The sequence below is a fragment of the Varroa destructor genome, unplaced genomic scaffold (assembly GCF_002443255.2).
Source record: "Varroa destructor unplaced genomic scaffold, Vdes_3.0 BEIS01000002.1, whole genome shotgun sequence".
In the NCBI taxonomy this organism is placed as follows: domain Eukaryota; kingdom Metazoa; phylum Arthropoda; class Arachnida; order Mesostigmata; family Varroidae; genus Varroa; species Varroa destructor.
In genome coordinates, this window is record NW_019211455.1 from 7,308,468 (window position 1) to 7,331,248 (window position 22,781).

Below are 22,781 nucleotides of genomic sequence, written 5' to 3' on the forward strand. Positions count from 1 at the left end.
GCAATGTTGTTGTCTGTGCCTGGCTTACAAATGTGCTTGGGCCGACCGCGACCTAACGAGACCACAGCTCACTTTGGGGACCATAATTGTTTTGGCATAAAATTATATTCCTCTTTAAAAGTGGTTTTCATAGAGAAGCGTAGCGTATCTTAATGCCATTACAAACGAAGCAGTGCTTGGTAGCACCTGTCGCTCAAATCCGTCTAACGTCACATAGTTTATCAAAGGGTCTCTGCAGAGCTTAACTTCTCAAGTATTTATATATTTATATACTTCTCAAGTATTTACTGTATATTTACTGATACTGTCTCTGCATTTGGCCAAAAGATCAGCAATGTATACTGTGTTCACAAATGCATTTCCACAATTATATGGCGAAGGTAACTTGAGCGTTGTGATGTGAGACTCACTTTGTTATCCTCAAAAGTGACAAGCATTTTTGAAACGGCAATATATATACATGTATATTGTGTTTATGAGTCCGATACCTGAAAATAGTCGTCGACTAGGAAACGTCAAAGATTGCATGAACAAAAATGTCACGGTATAAATTTTATTGTATCTCTTTCCTCATGATACGTCTTTTGTAGATCCAGAACAGCTTTTTTTTGTTATGTTGGCACAAACAAGGGTAATGACGTTATGAAAGCCCTAAATGAGGCTCGTGGGCGCGTGCCTCATAAACCTCGAGCGGTGGACTGCGGCTTTTCTAATCAATGCATAAAAAAAAATCATAATTAATTTAAATTGTCTGGAAGTTGATATTTTCTTAGAGGTATTAGCAAATTTTTCTGTCTTCTTTTTCGTGCTTCCCCCTTTGATATTCGTATTAATCGTTATCAGTACCAGTAGTTTTTGTCTATATCAGTTGTCTCTTATTGTTCTATCATTAGTTTCATAGAAATTTCGGTAAAACTTTTAGGTAAGTGTTCGTTTGGCGTAGTGCTTCTATATAGTGACTGGACGCCAGCGGTGCCCTTAAGAGCCGCCAGCGGCTCTTAACCTCTTAAACGTCTCCATAGGGTTAGAATTAATCTGCATTTGTTTACAGGTTGTCGCATTAAATAAAACTATAGCATATAAAAAATACAACGATGTGAAAGGCACACAAATCGTTGTACGGAAATCTGGAAATTCATCTTCATTTTCAAGAGCTTAGCGATTTCGAGTTGGCCTAGTTCGACGCTTAGAATGTAGGCTAACGTAAATAGGCAATTTTTACCAAACGCTATAAACATTCATGCTAGATACAAAGGAAAGTTGAAAAGAAAAAATGTTCAATATAGTTTTGTCATGTACACATGTCTCCAAAATACATTTTTCACAGTCGGAACCAATTTAAGTGAATTATAATAGCCACAAAACGGGTGCAGAGGCCTTTTTCGATCTAAGTCTGTTCAGAGGATCCACAAAAGGAGAGGATGTTTAGATTTTAGTTTTTGTTTTTAGACTTCGATCTGATCTAGAGATTTGTTTTAATATGCTGACCTAATTCAGAAGCTCGATTTGGGTAACTGCATATAGCAAACCTAGTTCGTTCTATCTAATTCTTGTACTCAAGGGTACTGTAAAGAGCTGGACGTCTTTTTCTCCCTCTGGATTCGTCATGACGATAATAAGGCTACTGTTTGATAAATCTAAAGAACTTAGGATATACTCATTTTTTTTAGTATGAATTAATGTTTATATACAATATTCAGAAAGGCGCAGGCGAATAGTTAAAAAAAAATTACAAGATACGTAAATCTCTTTCACTGACTCGGTGTCTTGAAAGGAGGGTCTTTTCGTTTCGGCAAACGACAAAAACGCCGACGTACTCACAATACAATTTGATTCACTATGCAACTTCAATTTTACTCGAACGTTTGACGCTTTCAGTGAACTGGAGGTCGTTTAACTTGAGCTTTAATGAGAAGTTTCAACGAAAAACACCGAGCATGTATGCGCGCTACTAAGTTAATAGCTGTTAGCCAGCTGATTTGGCATCAAACTGGTCGCAGCAGAGTTCCTTTTCTGCATCGCCAGTTTATCATACAACAGTATAAACGACATCACCGTTTAATAAGGGATCGTTTTGTACATACAATGCGTCCTCGGCCCTGCGATGGCAACGACAAACACAGCCTCCATTACAACGACACTGCAGTTAACATATCAAAGGCGTCGACTCTCAAGATTGAATATGCAGCATCTAGAAACAAAGTTATTGTCGGTGTAACAGAATTCCTCGATTGGAAGCGTTACGGTGTCGCAAGTTGGTTGGGCTGCTGGCGGGCGCCGGCAGCCCACTTGGGCACAGCAAACCCATTGACATCTGCGTTTGGGCAATGGCAACGAAGTTATGGAAGAATTGTGTGCCTGTCTCAATTCATACAGACAGTAGAACCGTCCTATGTTATTGTGGGGCGGAGGTCGGCCGAGTCCGGTTCGGGGCAGGTTCTAGCGACGACTTCGAAATGAGTTTTCAAAAGCAGTGCAATTAGGAATGAAGCTTCAGTTATTCTTACCGCTCATAATTCGAACGCTAAAAGCTTTTTCCTTTTACCTTTAAGCTCCACTAGAAACTGAGGGTTTTGCTGAACCAATTCGATAGTTCGAGGTGACGATACCCCATCGGGGTTTTGCACTCAGTTCAGTTACTGCTTGACACTTTTTTAATTAGCGTACTTGTTTTTTGGAAAAGTCAATTTCGGGAGTGTATCGGAAATTTAAATTTAGTTTTCAAGGTTGATGGTGAATATATACATGCATAGATATCAGTCTTTCGACTCTAAGTCAACGCAGAATGATAAACTTGAATTTGCATCTATACAAAATAGGGTAGCTTTTATAAAGCGGCATGGAGCATCTTGTGTTCAATATTAAATAAAAATAATAATTTTATCATTAAAATAGAACAGTTAGATGGAGAGCAGAAAATGCATGTTGTTAGACGTACGGCGGCGGTAAGATATTATACGCGAAGATGTAGTAGAAATCGCAGATGGAGATCGAAAAATAAGATCCCTGATTCTGACGACTTGATTTACTGATTCTACCGGATTTACGTGTAAGCAAAATATAGCTGTCGTCATAATTTATATTGATTTATCACCTTTTATTAGGTGTCACTACGGTACACACGTAACATGGCAGTAAATACAAATGTGTGAAACGTACCTCTGAAGATGTTTTAAATGCATCAATGGGCTGCGCTGTAGTAACATTAATAATACCAGAGAGCGATTTAAAAATCACGTAAAATACGACATTATGAACGATTAATTGAGTTTTCGTGTCCGACTCTCAGGTCGTAGTATCCTTTTTGTCTTGCGGGTGGCTAATGCGATACTCCCTCTGGTAATTTTAATTTGCTCGCTACAGAGCCTTCGATGTCCTATGTTATATTCTAATACTATGTTGCATTATTTTTTAGCCTATTTCACATTTGGATAGTATACTTGTACGCTGCGTTCAAAGCGTCGACGTTAAACACTTACCGCTCAGTAGTTGTGAGATACTGACCCAGATGTGCCTCTCGTACAAATACGTATTGTTTTTTTTAGGTTATGTAGCTTGTTCATCGATTTACTTCCAAGGGTTGCCATCAGTGTTAATGTACCCATAGGATATCGCCGACTTTCTAATTCTGCCAAGGCATCTGAGCTTGCTTTGGGCGCTCGGCCTTTCGCTATGAGAACGTTACTTTGATGTCTGTTATCCTAATCTTAATGAAACTCTTATATTTCTTTAATACTTTTAGTTTCTTTCCAACAGTCTTGACATTGTAATCATCGCGTTCTGTAGGTAAATTTAGGTTAGGTGCAGCGTATAGACAGCCGCTAAACATTGCTTCAGATGGCTAGCTTCTCGCAAGAACCGGAGCATATCTCCCTGCGATGCCACTTCACCTGTCTTCAAGCTTAGTAGGCAAACACATTACCACTGCACATCGCGAGGATTCCCGCACACTTCCCTGCATACCCTAAACCTGCTACATGTCCGCAGCGCCAATGAGACACTTAGGCAACCGACCTTTTATATGTATCAAATGGCAGTTGAAAGCTGTGCCTGCTTGCCTTTGTTGTTCAAAAGGGCTTTGGCATTCGAGCAAGTGTACACGACTAAGGCTAGATTGTGTGTGGGCATGCAACCAGGTGCCTTAGACCCTATTTTTCGATGAGATTCCAGCGCTAAGCGATGAATCCTCCTTTTAGGTTGTTTTCCTTTGGCGCGAATAAGACCGGTGATATCGGCAATTCCTTTGTTATTTCGAGTTTTTCAGACGTACATTTTCAGTACCATGACATCAAACCAATATTATTAAATGACATGAATCTTAGCATTACGATCCATTTGGAGTCTATCCTATATTTATTCATACGGTCCCATACTAGTCTCTTCCAATAACCCTGCCGCATGCTTTTCTAATGTTTAGGAAAACGCACACTGGGCTGTTACCTGGGTTACCAGCCGTCACTGTTATCAACTTCAGCATAAAGATATTGCCGTCCATTTGCTTGTTTATCTTCACTCAAGTGGCATTTTCAAGTTTAGCCATATCGGATCGCTTGTTTTCTTAAGCTTAACCAAAAGACATTATCTCATAAGAAGAGATTCTTGAAATATTATTTAACCGTCGTATTTAATAGATAACATATACGTCCAATGTTTTTCTTTGTGATAGTTGTCGTAAGACACTGTCCCAAATAGTTTCCAACTAGAAATTGCAGCTTCGGTACTCTCACACGAGATTTTGCGCTCAAAATAGGATTTGGTGGTAAAATTTTTTCGCAGTGGACAAAACGTTCTAGCGGTCGTAGTTATGACGGCTGAAATCGGCTAATGATATATTGCAAAGTGACGCTCAGTAAGAAGCTTGAGTACATATGGGCTAGTTAAATATGGACAGGTAAATATAGCAAGGCGCGACCTATTTGACGAAAGCAATTTCAGTGTCTCTAGTTCAATTGGGGAGTGTCAATCGTTAAAACTACATAGGTATGTATTCAAGTTGCTTACAGATACAAAAAAATGTATGCATATGGTTACAGAATACGAAAAAAAAAACATTCAAAGGTAACAAAAATGGATTCGTAGACAGCAATTGATTGAATAGTCGCAGACATCAAGACAAGAGCTTCAGGTCAGAAAGTAGCTGGCACCAAACGGAAGCTACCTTCAAGAAGTAGTACATGGAAATTTTTAACACGAAATCAAGAAGACTCGATATGATATAAACAGGTTGTTGAACAATTACCGATGCTTCGAAGTCTCAGTGTAAAAAAAAAGCTATGGCTACGCTCGGTATGACATGCTTAGTTATCTTGAGTCAGGGGGTCGGGTAGTCATGATATTCATTTCAATCGTCCAATAATAGGCAGGGTTTTTAGTTTCAGCCCTGTTTAAATAACTAGCTCTTAATGGGGTCGTATCGTTATTAGCTCAAAATTACCGGCGTTCTTATGGAGCATATACACGAACCTTAAAATTACCCTAAAAACGATTTAAATCATTCTAGCCATTTTGACTAGCATTATTTATTAGTCACGCGACAATCCAGAAGCACTTATCGGCAAAATGTATTAGCTGGTTGAATAGCGATGTGTCGGAAGATGTTAGTAACAGCGACCGTAGTGTTGGCGTAAGAGGGGGGCGTTACCATGGTGAGAACATCATACATAGTATCAAGAAGATGAATGTCATATTAGAGGGAAATGATATTATAGATTTTTATGATTTAAACAACGCTGTACTGTAAGCACGTATTTTTAGCATCTTCTCTTTCACTGCTTTTGAATACGTCGAATTAACCGAGTCATGAAATGTTTAAGTTATTAATTGCCATGTAAAGCTTTTGACAACTTACTTGGCCTAGACTAGAAGACGTTTTGTCTGCTCTAGGTGATTTCTGATTTGGCTGTCCGGCAAACCTAATGAATCCTTGAGCCTACATTTTAGGCCTCTAGCGTGAGCGGCTGGAGATTTGTTGCACTCATTCCTATGGGTACAAGAGATAATTACTGAACAAACTTAAACTTATTCGATTGACCTATCTTCAAATATTATAAATATTGAAAGCGTAAGACTTAAGTAAGTTTTACCGCACATGACTAACACTGATCAACAGTCAACCTCACGACGAGACTTCATGATGAAAACGTGTACGCAGAGCTTGACGGAAAACACCATTTTTTTCACTATATCTACTGCCGATTAGATCGTTCATTATCACTGGACGTAATTAGAGCCTTGAAGGAAGTATTTTGCAATACAAGTTTGAAGAATTTCTCTAAATGGTCCTCAAAATGGTCGTAACCTATTTCCATAGCATTGACGTCATTACCTACATGACACAAACATATGTTGGTTTAGAATGGCAATCGAAGGCTAACTTCATCGATTTATCATTGAGCCATGCAGACTACGGACTAGGAATTTCGGGGACAGTTAGACAGAAATAATACGGTCGACAAAGTTAATGCACCTTACATTTGACATTCAAGTTCTTACTCTGAATAAGTATTGCATTTGAAACCCGACGCTGATTCTTTATATATTTTCCCGTATGTGCCAATTTCGACGGCATGGATAATTTGACGCTTGTCTGTTCGAGGCGATTCTTTGGGTGAACGGCGTAAGCGGCTTATGCCCAGCGAACCTGTCAGAGGAAATGTCAGAGTGAAGCAGAGGTTGCTTACTCCGAACGGCGTAAATACACATACAAACTATCATACACAGATCAATGTCCAAGCTGAGTGACGGATACAGAAAGTGATTGGCATTAACCTGTCGCGTTTTTGAGTCATTATTGAGTATAATCCAATCGTAGCATGAATGCGCGGCTTGAGTTAACGTGTACGCCCAGCATGACATCGCTCAATTTCTGGTCCCTTCGATCGTGTAAGGTCTTATAACGTTTGTTTGATTCGTTTACGTCTTCCATAGGAAGCCGGGGTCTGTTCAGGACGCTTCTGCACTTCGGGACAGCGCCGGCGCTGTGCCATATTATCAGCCATCAAACTGACGTTTATCGCCCAATACCTCGCTTTAACCCATTATTCTGTAGTTCCTTTTCAGGAAGTGCGTTCCCCTTTTTATGCTTTTCAAAATATAAAGACAGTTTCCTTACTTTTTTTCCCTATTGTTTTGTATGTCGGATCTCCATGCGTTTGGCTTCTTTTGGTTGTTGTTAAATGAACAACGTCAATAATAGGTTGTATAGCACTACGTTGTAAGGAAGGTGGAAACAAGTGTTTCGGACAGCTGGGGTAGCTTGGTGCCCGGGCTGGTATCACGTAATAACGACCAGTAATGACGAGAACCAAAAGTGCTACTGACAATTGCTAGTTACGGGCTAAGGCGAGAAAATACGGCAGTGAAATCGGCAGCAGTAAAAGAAACGCCATTGTCAGACGCGACGGTAACGATCGCAATGGTCGCAGTTACGTCACACGATCTATAGACTCCATCTTTGTTTTCTCTATTTTCCTCGTTTTTCGTTTGCTGCCGATGTTGCTTTTCTTAAAACTGACTTCCCTGTACTTCTACCGTATCCATAATTTGTTCTTTTGTCATTGCACAGTTATATGAGCCTTGTGCTATAGTTTGTGCCACGCCTACTTGTGTCTTACCGTCGGCTTTCATCGCCATCATTTGACTGTTTCGCTCTTTCGTGTTCGTGGTCGCAAATGTACCTCCTCCATTGTTACAGTAGCAATAACCGCTGCTTCAAATGCATCAATATCTTTTAGTCTTCTAGCTTTCGTAGTGGTGATATCTATATTTATATATCACCATTACATATTGCAGTCCCAAGACGATCCGGTTTGCCATGAGTCAGACTTGGTCCTGCTGACAGGATTGACTCCAACTAGGAGTAGGCGGTAGTAAATACATTGAGGTTTACTTATCTGTCGCCTGAGTGCCTGCTAGGGCCATCCTTCTTCGTTAAATGAACGTGCCTCTTTGGCCTCCGCAAGCAACGAGACAACTAGATGTAGGACGGAAGGGAAGAACAGACGAGGAGTGACGGCAGAACAGAGCCATCAGCAGATTTTTACCGAAAGCCACATACCAGCTGGAGAGTCAACAATGCCACAATTGACGTCGACTGCCGCTGTCGATAGTGCCGAAGAAAGCGCTAGCAGACGGCCAAGGCAGAGGAACTCTAGTGTCCTTCGCCTTTAACTTTGTTTAACCTTGCCTATACACCTGACCAACTTGATTGCGCGCCAACCCACCCGCCCGAGGGGAATAGGCCTGCTCGCCTTGAGTTGAGTCAACGACACGGAGGACCCCTGCACTGGGGGCAGCTGGGCTGCAAGCCTGTAGCCTGTCATGCTTCGAGCGCATTAGGACATTTCGTTTCGGTGTTCCGAATACTATTTCATTCCTTGTATGAACCTACTGGGCGGGTTGAATGTTGTTCACCACGACCACGAGGACACCCGGTAACGGTTATCTTTCATGGGCCTACTATCGTGCTATAACCTAGCTGCTTTAGTTTTTTTAAGTTAGCTTTTTAAGTTACCTACTGAAATGCTCACTGTACGTTAGAACACAACATGGCTCCACATCAACGTCGTGCACTAGAAACTGAACCCAAAGATGGTAGACTTATTAGTTTCGGGGTAGATTGGACAGTTTACATGACGATATAGATATGAAATACGGATGATTTCAGCAACACAAAAAGAACATTTTGCAACTCATTTAGCCAGACGAAAGAAATATTTGCGGTAGATAGATTGCGTCTATATAAGTAGATTTAGAAGCAAATATATTTCCCATGAAAAAGTTACCGGAATGTGTTGAGTAAGTGCTCTAGATATGCTTAGGCGTTTGCGGTGAGCTGAAACGAGGCAGCAGAACCTTTTCATTCGAGGCCAGTCCCACAGTCTTTTAACATTATGTCTTTTTCATTGCTTCCGATTGATTCTAGGACCACAGATAAAAGTAATGGTCCAATTCAAATGTTAATGGCTCGCTTGGCATTTAGTGTGTCTACGGCTCAGTTTGTTATTTCATTCATTTTTAGTCTACTTATTGTGAAATAAGCTAGAGCAATGAACTTTAAGGAATTGAGGATATAAAGGTAAAGGACCAATGCTATGGGGATTAATTCAATGTAGAACACATATAGTGGCATCGAGCTTTATTTGATGCGCTGAATTCTAGCATCTTGGTCAAAAAGATTGCAACCAGTTATACGTGGGAGATTGACATGCGTCAAGGGGACGCGTGGAGCTAGTGGAAGTAAATACCACTAAGTCCAATCTAGAGAGCTCCGAGCCCTTTAGAGGGAACTAAATCATAATTTCATTGCTTATCAAGTTAGAAAGAGTGACGATTGCCCCCCTTAGACGTCAATATATGCCGAAGAATAACGATAAGCACAGTTGCTTATGCCGTCTATAATACCGCATGTGTGACAGCAACGTTATACATCGATTGTGTTACCTGGGCCAATTCTATATCATATTCAGAAACTTAAGAAAACCGCGCAACGCACCATTGAGACTTTTTAGGAAATAGTAGATTTAGCATCTATTTTTTGCACGTACTTCTTTGGGTTACAATATTTGCTTGTATAAACGAACGTCAAGGGACACGTTTAGGACAAACGCGTTATTAAATTGCGCTTTCTGGTCATGTTCTTTTGGTAGGTTCTCTATTGGATTATTCATATTGCTTGATGGTGCAAAGGCTGGCGCACCTTATGTCCGTTCACAGGATCTGAATAGTCTGTAGTATATGTTGAACTCGCTGAAGTACCCTGCTCGGCCTGCCTGATTGGGTTGTTTCCTCCATTAACCCTTATACGTTATCTAGCCGTGAAATAGCCTCACCGTACCCATGAAAGATAGGCTAAAATATTGAAGTTGTCTGAAAGAAATTTTCCGACGGCTATGTAATAAAAAAACGCAACGTAAAAAGGAGGGTGATAGTAAAGTCCCTGCCACTGTATACGCTACCGAAATCGATTTTTTATTACACCTCAGAAGGCGTACAAGCGTACAGACAGAAAAACGGTTAGAAACAAGTACCTTGTAGTCCTCTTGGAAACTATGTCGCTTGACAACAACAGCATCGCTATAATCCTGTTAAAATGATCCAGATAGTGTTGTGCCGATTGAAGCTTTAGCTAATGATCAATAAGTAATTTGCCCGATTGATTACATAATAATGTTGCCATATGACTAACAAAATAACGTAAGTTGATATAACCCACAATTAGAGTTTAGAAGTATCGTTACTCGTTTATGCGCGTACAATCACGTGCGGCAGAAAAATACGTGGCATATGCTTCGGTAGAACTGATCTATCATTTTTCTTCGAATAGCTAGCTCTTCGCTAGTGATTGTTAGCATGTCACTTATGTACACTGTACATTTCATCTGATACCTACATATTAAAGAAAAGTTTGCCCAATATTTTTTGTGTTCTTGCAATCATCTGTGGAATAAAGTTTAGTTTACGAAACCCAAACGCTTGTTACGCGAACCTCAGGAACGTATCTGTCTTTTATCAAACATGTACATCTGCCATGTTTTATTTATTTATTTAATTCGACTCGAAAATTTTCGATGTACAGAACAATCAGGGGGCAAGAGAATCCCTCAACAAAATTGCTGAGGGATTCTCTTGCTTGAACGTCCTCATCTAGATTGGTTTTAGCGGCTTCAGACTATCATTCATATTTCCAAATGAGAAAGCCCTGCTATACCAAAACTTCGAAAATAATTGCAATACGGACGTAAAGGTTTAGGCTGATAAAATCATTTCCACGTGAATGGGGAACTAGATTCGAAAAATCGCTTCAATATTGAGGCACGTGGCTGTCTAGAAAGGAAACTTGCTGAAGCATCCAAGGAAAAACTGTTTAGGAACGAGGACAGACTGGCAGACAGAGAGACAGAACGGCAGGTGGATTAAAAAGGAAGGAGGTCTGCACTGCTGAAGCTATATCAGACTACTCTCTCTCTCTGACTTTTTGATATACTCTCAAAACGGTAGACGGCTGTCATAATGATGAGCGCAATTAAGGCACTCTGATAAGGCGTCAAAGTTTGCTGCGTCATTTTTGCTTTCACAGCGGAACCTTCGCCAGTTCATCTGTTCCTCGCCGACGCTAAGAAATATATTCGCTACGCTGCTGTGCAGGCTAAAGGAAACATGACGTCACGGACTTGACAACAGCTGAAATCTGTTCCTGGGGGACCTAATGGTTGATTATTTTTTCGCGTCTGTTCGGCACTACCACTTTAGTGTTAAAATAATAATAACGATAAAGGTTTTAAAAAAAATAGAGAGATGGGGAAGCGTTCTTTTTAATCAGTCGTTCCTATCGCAAGAAAACGAACACTAATAATCAGCGCATCTAATCCGAGTCACCTATTTATCCCCGTTTGTACTGCAAACATATTTCGCATTGCAGGACTAAAGAGTACCCACCTGCCGAAGGTCTGCGCTCAGTTTAAGATTCAGAGGTTCCTGTTCTTTTGCTCTTAAAATAGGCGAGTACACTCGTCGAAAGCAGTTAACGCTAGGTCATCTTTACCATTAAAATATGCTTTATTTAGTCACAATTGGGGGCTTTCGACAAGCGACGAATCCCCGCAAGTAATGACGAGTTGGATATTCGCAACACAGATCGCATGTCTAATACGATTGCAAACATTGCACGGTATATATCATCCTCCTAGGTATAAATCGTGGACGAAGTACGAAAAAAGTTTTGTGTTTGATAAATATACCTGTAATTCGCCTAATATAAACACATAGATATGTGAATGTATCGAAGTCGGTAATATGTGTAAAAAAAACCGCGTAACCAGCAAAGCTAACCATCAGCGCAGCTTAACTGTAAGCGAAAAAGTAATCCATATAGAAAATCATCTACGTAACTGGTTTCAGCATGTACGTATTTGCATAAGTAGCGGCAGTTCTTCTTCCCGACCTGTTATAGCCCACCGGTAGATGATCAGGCTCTCAGTAGCTATCGCAGTAATGCAGTCTTCTACGAGAGCTTAATTATATGCGCAAACTACCTGTCCCACTGGCCATAAGAGCATTTATTTTACAGAAGGTCGGATGTGCCCTGATTGTTTTCTCCGTTAGTGGCACGTGCTGTACGTAGATAGTTCCGAGTCACCGAATCCGATAAAGATCTTGCTTTGCACCTCGTTCATAAAGCTATTATTATTATAAAATCGCTAGTGGTGAGGCCATAATATAGTCGTAGCTATACGCCATTTTTGTAATTTCAGCAAGTACAATGGTCTGTAATTAATCACTGGATTGCGCAAGATAGCTTAAATGATGCAGTTTAAGTGTTTAAATGTCTCGTTATATCACCACATGAAATAGCATAAAATACTCATCTCTTGTCATATGCTTAAAGGGACGTACTATAGTAAGATTTCCTTTTTGTTGCCTCTTAAGGAAAGCTTTACCGTTAATAGCACCGACTTTAGTCGATAGTACCACAAGGAAAACCATAACGGAATTAGCATTTAGAGTCATCCTGCGTTCTTCTTCGTTTGTTTTACTTCCTCCTCTTCCTCTTCCTCTTCTTCTTCCTCCTCCTCCTCCTCCTCCTCCTCCTCCTCCTCCTCTTCCTTCTTTCGAAGTCTGGCCGTAACCAGACGATGGAAGCTCTTAAGTAAAGCACCGCTTGACCCCATGTTTATCTCAAATACCACTTAGTAATATACTTTCAGAATTTTTGTTCTAAACGCTTAGCAGCATAGTTATGAGCGACTTATACGGCAATAGCACGATAAGTCATTCACATCAAGACCTATATAGAAACTGTTATATGCAGAAGAACGGTTTTGCAAAAATGCAGGACTGAACGCTAGAACAGCTAAACTTTTACGCCACCGAAACCAATTTTTTTTTTCCGGTTGGCATAATATAATTCGTATATATTAGTATTATAAATCTGTGAGCTAATCACATTTGTTAAAGCAGCAACGCTTTCGGTTGAAGAATAAATAAGTTATCGTAAATAACCTTATTGTCAATTAGAAAAATTAAATAAGCTCTTATCTGCTAAGAGACAGTGCTATTTGTTAGCAACTTCAGCTCGTCGTAAAAAGGTTCGAAACTGATACTGTGGTAGTTTTCCAGCATGTGCCAATCTAGAAGGCCTATAGAATATTCAATTTTGTTTCCCAATCAAATACAAGAGGATCCTGACTATGGATGCTGCTATTAGTGTACATCCCCATCTGGTTCGCCGCGAAACAACCCTGAGGCTTTTATTTCTTGCATCATTTTTAAGTCAGATATTTTTTGACGTATCTTGGATGTTCTGCTATTCATGATAATCGTTTTCAACAACTTCAAAAAACTATTTCTCTCTAAATAAAAGCATAACGCTTACTTTAATAGGTTATCACGTTGTCGGTGTTCTTTGAAGCGTGTACGAGAAGCACGTTTCCGATATATTGCTGTTTTTACCATTGCTATAAAACGGCCAATTTTTTCAGGAATGGATTATTATCTATCTTCTATAGATTTGATGAAGTTCCTAAAAACTAGCCTTATTTTTGTAACCGTAAGAACTTATTTATTAGACTGGTTCCAACTGAGAGAAGCCGCCTGTGCTTATACCATACAAACTGGTCAAACATATACGTTTGCATTCTAATGGAAATTTTGTGCGCTCGTTTACGTATTACGGCAGACGTCTTAGCGCGAATAACGTTCGAGAATTAGCAAGCGTACTTAGAATTGTACTATTTGCTATTCTCTAGAATCTGTCGATAGTAAATATAATACGCAGATTCAATGCACTAAAAGTACAAGCTGACTTTTCCATTTACTGATTCGGGCTGCTTCAGGTATAAATGATGCATTTGAGCAATGTCTGTTATGTTTCTTTTGTATTGGGAACTTTTAACACAATTAGGGGTACTTCACACAAACTCTTGTGCTCTAACTCTGATTTATGTGGGTGTTTGTATTTGTACGACAGATTTTACAAGATTGTTTGAAACACTTCGTCATAAACAAATGTGCGACAATGCAACGCTATCGAATCGAAAGCAAAAGGTCTGCGAAAACATATGCCAGCTAGCCTGTTTTTACCTACTCGTTCGCCTTGAACCTTACACGTTGTTTCTTGCAACTGGCTGCGTTTGCATTACACCTTAGGTTTTGTCTGCCTGAGTCAGTAACAATATTCTGTAGGGCTAAATCATGGTACCGAAAGATTGCATTTCCGACACTGACTTTTTCATTAGTTTTTTTCGCTAAGAAAAATCCACTAAGACACATGGACTGTGTGTGAGATTGAAAAAACGTGAGCGGTGTTCACTAGGCAGTTGGGGTACCTTAACGCTGGGGTCTGGGTTTGAATCGCCTTGGCCCCCTGACGCAGCGTACACGGGGATCTTCAGGCTTCTCCATACAGTAAAAATCTAACTCAGCCTGAAGGAGCTTATTGTGTAGCTAAGAGTTATTTGCCAGACTGTCATGAACTTCACGCGCGTATTTGGAAATATGTTAAAGGTAGGAAAGTGTGTTTCACATAAGTGCATAAGATCGTTATTGGAGATAAAATGAAAGACGCCGTATTACAATGAACAAAGAAAAGTGGTGAAGTTTCTGACAACTTTCTAAATCGACACGTATAACGATATGGTCAAAAATCTAGAGGCGGTGTTTTTCCGTGAAATTCTTAACCACGGAGAAACGATGAACGCGGACTTCAGTAAAAGCCGTAAAAAAAACGAGTAAAAAATGCACAAAATAAAGACTTTGGAAAAATAGAAAGCCGTACAAAACAATAGAGTTGTATATTAAGATTTTAGTTCATGTGGCTTCAGCCTTCCGGAAAATTCTGTCAAATCTTGCACGGAATTTCTCTTACGCAAGCTTCATATAGTCCAGACCGTGATGTTTCATATTGCAATTGTTCGGATTATTGCAACAAGGCCCGGAGGATAAATTAATCACAATAAGAGGTAAAAGTACGAAAATGCGTCTATGAATGGATCTCCTCTATCGATCGGCTGTGTTTTCAGCTGGTATAAAAAGACGTTAGAAGAATCGGCAGTGCTTAAATAAAGCTGAAAATATTTTTCCCGGCTAATATATGCTATGGATTCACACATTCAAATTCATTTTATGTAGCCAAAGAGCTATGAGTGCCAATGACACCCTCATTTTAGCCGGCACCTAGATAGTCGACAGCTTTCTTAAATAGCCTTGTAGATTATCCACAGTATCTAACATTTGCGAGAAGGTTGCCACAACAGTTATCTAACTTCCATTATGTGAGATACACATAGTCAATTAGGCTCCAGTATGAATGATATATAAGCAATTACATCAGCCTGTATGAGGGTCGCCTTACGCCCGCCGTTCATACTGCACAGACGAAGTGACCGAGATCATTTTTTTTCACTTCCTTCAGCAATTTTTGTCTCTTAAGCTGTTATTTGCACGTACCTGCTCTCACAGAACCAAATTAGTGAACCTCATAGCATGTGGAGGTACTTTTACATCGAATATCTTTAGGCAATGGATGCTAAAGTACCAAATTGAAAATAATCAGAGGGCCAAGAAACCGTTATCGTAGCCATCAGCGGCCTCGACGTATATTCTAACGATTCCATTTTCTTATTACAACTACCGCTAGACGTGCGTAAGGGTCTCTACTCCCTCCCCGAGGCTTCCTATTATCCTACTGGCCTTATTAAGGATCTTATGGCCGGGCATAAAATGCATCGCTGCACCTATGAACGTATTACAGCTCGTTGTATACGTTGCGCTTGCTAGATTTGCAAGAGCCAAGAGGCTACCATAAACCTAGATATAATTCGGCTTCTCCCTTCAAACATGCATACGTAAAGGAGATGTTTATAATAAGCAGAAATAACAACAAGGCCCCCAAGATTTTTCGTGTTTCAGACACAAAAAAATCTTACTTTAACGCTTTGTCTCGATAGATTGTGACAACCGATAAAAAGAAAGGCAATAATTACGCTAAATATAATTATGACAGCTTTATAGGTTCGATTGTAGTTTTATATTAACAATACTTTCAGTTTCCGAACATTTTACTATTTTTCTTAATAGTTTTTTTTTACTTAGAATGCACGTGCATATTTGTTTGGAAATTGTTCTGCAGCTTTCAGGACATACAGGAAAAAAACGAAATTCGCAAATGCTCAGCTAGATAGAAGATTGAGCAGAAGGCAAAAAGTGCCGACGAAAAATACTTCGTTTGTAACGTAAAATCGTGACCAATTTTTAGCAACCTAATGTTTGCTCCTTTGTTGTTTTCTGTCTTTCTTTGCTATTTTATTGGATCCTGTTCGAAAAAAATAAAAAATATGGGAATTAAGGATGACAACTGTCAGAACTTACCTTTGAAGACAGAGGGAGAAGAAGATGGTCTATCTGTCAGAACTTAGCTTACCTTTATTATTGAATTGTTTGCTTCAACATCTCTAGCGCTTCAAGCATCGTTTCATTCTCATCTTCTCCCCTAAATAGTGATCTAAAATACAGCAGCTTGTTACTACAATGCGCAACGACGAAAACGACTTGATCTCAAGGATCAACTACTAGTAATGGAGAAATCATTTGAAACCTTTTAATAAACGGCATCTAATGACTTTATTGACATATGGGGGAAACGTATTCTCTTCAGGTTTATTGTGAACATTTCTGGCCGTTTAACTTAATCGGCAATTTTTTTACCTACAATCGTTGCCCCGTGATAACCAAGCTACGTAACGCATACTATATAAACGTCGCTAGACGATTTGTATTGCGTTTATTTATTTTGTATTATTATGGTATTAAAAGTATATTATTGTACTATAATAATGTATCTGCGTTACCGTTTACGACACTTTTACATAACGTCGTGTAGCGATTTCCTTTTTTGAAGTCATTGCTCTACGTCAGATCAACGTCTCGATCTTCTATATGTCTACAGAGATATATGGAGCCTCTTGACAGTATCTATAGAGATCTATGTCACCTTTTTTCTGTCGCTTTTTTCTTATTAGAAGAAGAAACAGCAATTGGGTTTTGGAGCAATTGGTTAACTATTTGGAGCTCTGTCTTCATTCTCCGGCGTTCATGAACCCATCATCCTTTTACTAATCATAGCAGTAGTTATCCGTCGCCGAAGATGGGTGCCTGGACTGCCTACAGTATGCACAGTAAGCTTACCGAGCGGACGAGGTCCTTCGTAGTAAAACTTGCAGAAAGGCCGGAACCCCTGTAAACGCTGAAAGCACGAGGGTGGTGGCGGCCAGCTTCTGAGAGCAGAACAGCAAAGTAACACCGCCCGTTGTTTCTCCTCGCCGTTTCCAGCCCCAAAGCTAAATATTCGTAGTCGAACGCAGTACTTGCACAGAGGGGGTAGCGGACTGGCGGTGACTAACTGTTTTATGCTTTAAAAGACAGACGCTGGGGCTGCCTCATAGTTTATACTAAATCTGAACGATCCGCATATAGATATTACAACAAATGCACGCTTCACGTCAACACTGATCAGCTAATCCGACATTACGTTCAACGGACCTGTCTGTATATGTATGCTTCTTTTGTCTGAATGAAGACGTTTTTCTTTTACTTTATGATTTCTGGCTCACATTTCGACTGATCTACATAGCGAAGCCACTGACTTCGTGCTATTCATGCTATTCATATGCTAGCCAATACTCTAACTATAATCGAAATGTAATTTTTAAAACGTGCTCTATATATGTATATAGCCAATAGCGTGTATATAGCCAAAGATTCCTACACGCAGTTTGGTAGCAGTGTGTTTTAAGCACTCTAGCTCTTTGCAGTGCATAGATCTCCTTCCACAGGACATTGTAGCTTTGTAGAACCTAAGGCACTTTGAGATTTTGCCTGTGAACGAGGGTAGCTAAGCAACGCACACAGTAGTGCGCTGCTTGAGATTATAACGTCGTATACGGATACCTCTTAATCCTGTAGTTGGCCATTTATCTATCTAGCAAAGAGCACAATACTAATCAATATGTCTCAACTTTTGCCGAGTTGCATTGAGCCCTTTAAAGTGTAGATATACGTACGAAAACATGATGCGGTGCCTAGGATCATACGTTCCTTCTGTCTCAGTTGGGTAAGTATTTCGCCGGCTAGCCAGGCCAGTGAGGTAGCCAACTAAGGCAGTAATTGTCCTCACTCAAGTACTAGATCGAACAGTTATGTTGTATATAAGCGTAGTATACATTTAATTCCTTTCATTTTTACAGAACAACATGTGACATTCAAATAGGACCAACAATAGTGCATCCCGTTCAGGTACTAGTCGCATAACCGCCTAAACGGTACAACGTTTTTATTCGTAAGAAAATATGTTTCCATGAGAAGCCTATTAAATAAGATGATATTGGAGAACAATTAGTACTCTTGGAGTGATAACACGTCTTTTTGCAAGCATTATTAATAGAATAGCTGACAAGCTGACAACTGACAAACTGAAGACAGCTTCGCACGTATGTACTTTAAACGATCTCATCAATAAACTAGGATTTTTGATATCTACCCTTTTCTTTCAGACATTTTTTGTCGATAACAACAGCCGAAGACATACAGTTCTTCCTTTGACTTTAAGCGGATACGCTGTAGCGCATGGGCGATCGGAGGATAACCAGAGTGGCGAGATATTTCCCATATGCGTTACATAGCTAAAACTACAATAAAAATGAGAAGTAACTTTTTATGTCGGATCAAGTTACCAGCTTCAAGCGCTTCAAGTCTCGGAACGGGTCACTGAAAGGCTTTGAGACCTTGTTAGGTAGCTCCTAGGGGACCGGAAAAGCTTTCTTGCTGAACTGTTTGTATTACGGTATGGTTATATTATGGCATGTAAAATCAATACAGATAGGATCTTTTGAGAGTGGCTGAAGTTAAGAAGTACATCTGACCTTTATATGATGTTGAAATTGTGTCGTTTTATTCTATTAATATATAATCAAAGCCTAAAAGCTCGCTTTGGATTCTGTATAGATAGCTTAGAACTTTCTGTTGTTTAGATATTCGCCTTTAATTATGGAAATGCAATTTTTTAAGTCGTATTTTTGGTTAGTCGTTTGATCTTGACTGTTGTGAGCAGTTGTCTAAGAATGGCCAACGTCTTCCTAATTTGTGACGTGTTCTTGTTGGTTTCGTTGCAGAACTTCAGTTGACTCGCGTAACGGATAAGATAGTGAACGTCTTCAATCCGTTACGATCCTCCGACTCGAGATTATACCGTCGTACATATACCACTTGCCTATACCATAAGTACAATCCCGACAAACAACGATCCAACATCCCAGTTGGAAGCAGACTATTCGACTTCACCGAGTATTCACCGACTAATAATTTTTTATTTAAGTTTTTACCAGCTTTGTTGAGCATCCGACGAATTTCAGGAGTATTTAGCCGCCCCATATACCTGGAATCGTCTACATCATGTAATATTCAATAATACCCGTCAGTGACCCGTCGGGGACACACGTTCGCTTCACAATCTGAATTTTTTAATACCAATTTTTGCTCCACGACCAAATTAGATGCTTAGCCAGTTTAGCATTCAGAATCTACCTGAAACATCCCATGAAGAACAGAGGACCTTAACGAGACCTCAGCAACCAATATAATAAAATAATAAATTGCAGAGTTCAAAACTCGCTCTTAAAGCTTTTCGCGTATGTGCGTTTTCGCAGCCGCGATTCGATCGCGTTGATTAAGCACTAATTGCGCTTCAGAAGACGGAAAGCGTATGGGGTCATGGATAACAAGAAGTTACGAGACCTATTTTCAACACAGTCACTAGAAAATCTTCAACCGGATATGGATAGACGACCATGCTAACTAGGAGCCACAGAAAGTTCAAATCGCTAAATTCCACAAATGAAGACCACGACTTCGATGACTGCTTTTACATGTAATAGTACACAATAATAGAGTAACAGATGCGATAGAATGAAAACAGAAAAATATAAGATATTCACTTAATGACGTGAATGAAAACGATACTCAACTAAAATAAAAGAAAAAAAGAAAAGTTGAAAGATCGGAGGTCGACGTTTAGATGACGACTAGGGTACGCTAGCGATAGTCATAGGTAAGCAAAAAGGAACCTACAAGTGAGCTTGCTCGTCCCTGTGACCCCGACAAATTGCTTCTGCGATGATCGAACTCGACTCTGATAGTATCAAGTATGCGGACGCGGATTCTTTGTACGAGGCACTTTTCCTCACTCTCGAAGCCATTCTACCCAACCAGGATGAGAACCGGCTGTCGCCGAGGCATGCTGTTATGCCAAAGGGCAGAGGTAAGCTTAGAGTGTGCTAATACAAATATGTATTTAGTATTTTGATTTTTCTAGCGTTTCCACAAAATTGGTCGTTAGTGAATTATTGATAAATGCAGAAGGCTCCTTTAAATGTTACCGATGTACCTATAAACTTAGATGAGTTAGAATGAGTTAGACTTACGTTGTAAAACAACACATGCCGGTTCACCCCTCATTATGGTTAAGCAGAAAATCAACTAAATGTATTATATTTTGCTTTGAAACAGGCTTTATAATGCGTCATAAGCGACATGATCATAAAGTAATCGATAGTCATATTACAACATATATCAATAAATATATGTCGTAATGTAAGCCTACAATAACCCCCCAGTGACAAGGGTGGTAGTACCCCCCCCTTGTCTTCCCTTCATTTTCTAGAAGAAATTTTTGTGTTTGTAAATCATAAAGGGAGGACACCAAAAGGCTTATACTGGAGAAGCAATATCAGCTATAATTTTTAAGAAATTTTTAACGAAAACATATTATAACGAAAATCTTGTTGAGGTTCACAAGTACCCCTGCGGCCGAAATAAATGCTGCTTAGACTGGCCTTTAATTTAATTGGTTTACTGGTCTAAAATAAAAAAAATACTATTACGAATATTACATCTATTCACCGATAAAAAACTGCGCATACGGAAAAACAATATAGCAACTGGACACTATTTGCCAGAAAGATGCGTCACGTTTCCTTGTTCTAGATAGGTGGATTTATAGGCCAGCTATACATGAACATAACTGACAAAAGAAGACTTTACTTGTGATGGAGAATAATCCCGTTTACATCATGTAACGAAAATAGCCCATGTATGAAAAGGCTGAATGAGCCGGGCAGATCTTCCGACTACAAGCACAAGATCTGAGGTGATGTACTCAACCAGTGACTCCAAATTCTAATATTAGCTCATGAATGTTAATGCGATGTAGACGTGTGACTATTATTTACTGGTTCGACTGCGGCAAATTTTATCGAAACGATGGAAATTCTACTGATCACACATCTATTTTACGTCTGTAGGCCACCAGGAAGAAGATGAGTTGATAAATTTCAGAACAAGAGGAGCTTGTGGTGTTCTTAAACAAACCAATATTATTTATACTGTCTGCTACAGTTTTGAAATCAACTAAAATATGTATGTAGCATATTTAAGTAGTCGGTGTTTTTTGACGTGCTAAATCTGTATCCTATTTTCGTGCTCTACAAGTACTAGGACAAAGCTGCCCAGTGCCTAACTGGATAAACTGCGAGTCTCCGCGTGGAGATAGTTATGCACCTTCGTGGCCGTTCAGCCTTCCCTCTTTGTTAGGCTACCTGGCGCCAGCGCAATGGGAGAACAAACCATGGTACCCGAATACGGTACACGGCGCGCGCGTGCACGCAAACTCAAAATCTCATGCACGTAGGCTGCCTTCGGCTGCTGTGGGCGTTGCGTGAGGGCCTGTCGGCCCTCTGTCCGAAATAGCGGGCCACAGCAAACAAAAAGGTTCGGGAAGGACAAAGAAGCCGAAGAAAGGAAATGAGGTAGGGATAGGGCGTTCTGTACGACTCAACGATAATGCAAGGTCCAGCAATAAGTAAAACCTAGCGCTTGCTTTAACTAGAAGCTAGCCATCATATTTTCAGCCTCAGACGGCATAGTGATCAGCCAATGCAACTATTTATAGACATAGATTCCAGCTTCGTTGGCAAATAGAAACATAGTGGAAGACCATAGCGCACTCAATACCTATACTGTTCATTTTTCTATACTGCCTACACAAAGGAAGACACCCAGAACAACTCTGGTGGCAAACATTTGTGATAAATGTTGGGGCTGCCGCGCTAGTCCATTCCATGCTCGATGTTGCTGGGCATCAGTAACAAGAAGTAATAAGGTGAAAGCTGGCTGGCTAAGTGGTTCTTCGAAAGCGAAAGGTTTTCGATTAGCTCAGTGCACCAAACTTATCATGCGCTTTGACCTAACAGCATTCTTTCTCAGGCTGCTCTAAACGATTACGATTATCTTGTCTGTCTGTACTGGGGCCTGGGAACCGAGCGAAACTAATTACTTGGCCGTTGCCGTCGCCGCTGCCAACTCTTCACTCTTCCCCCTTGAACCGTTGCATTTCCCTATACTCCTTTAGGTACTTGGCGAGCCCGCATACAGCTGAGGCTGGCTTATTCATCGCATAGCCTCTATTCTACCCATCGGTTTATTCTTCCGTCTGTTAAATCACGACTTAGATTGCTTGCCATGTCATAGTATTATTACCACTATTATAGTGAAAATTTTCCCGATGAAAAGGAAAAGCAAATCGGTATGCACAGGAGTAAAGGTTGGGTGAAAATTGAACAACAGTACAGCACAATTTAACCGTTAGCCTCTACTTGCGCTTCTGTTTCAGTCAATCCAGCCGTCCCTCGACTATTGACTCGGTTATCATTATTGGACGAACACTTAGGTCTGAC

General features: G+C 40.1%; 1 protein-coding gene across 5 annotated transcripts in view; it reads left to right on the forward strand.

Annotated features, from left to right (window-relative positions):
- LOC111245099 (uncharacterized) overlaps positions 1-22,781 on the forward strand; it is a 69,729-nt gene that overhangs the window by 16,906 nt on the left and 30,042 nt on the right. For 3 of the 5 annotated variants that reach the window (XM_022792942.2, XM_022792944.2, XM_086980754.1), the window contains exon 2: positions 19,164-20,308. In XM_022792942.2, coding sequence (XP_022648677.1) covers positions 20,164-20,308 — 145 coding nt within the window. In that variant the 5' untranslated portion in view covers positions 19,164-20,163. Of the gene's footprint in view, positions 1-18,239; positions 18,289-18,545; positions 18,836-19,163; positions 20,309-22,781 lie in introns of all 5 variants that reach the window. The other 2 variants (XM_086980752.1, XM_086980753.1) reach the window with 2 other exon arrangements.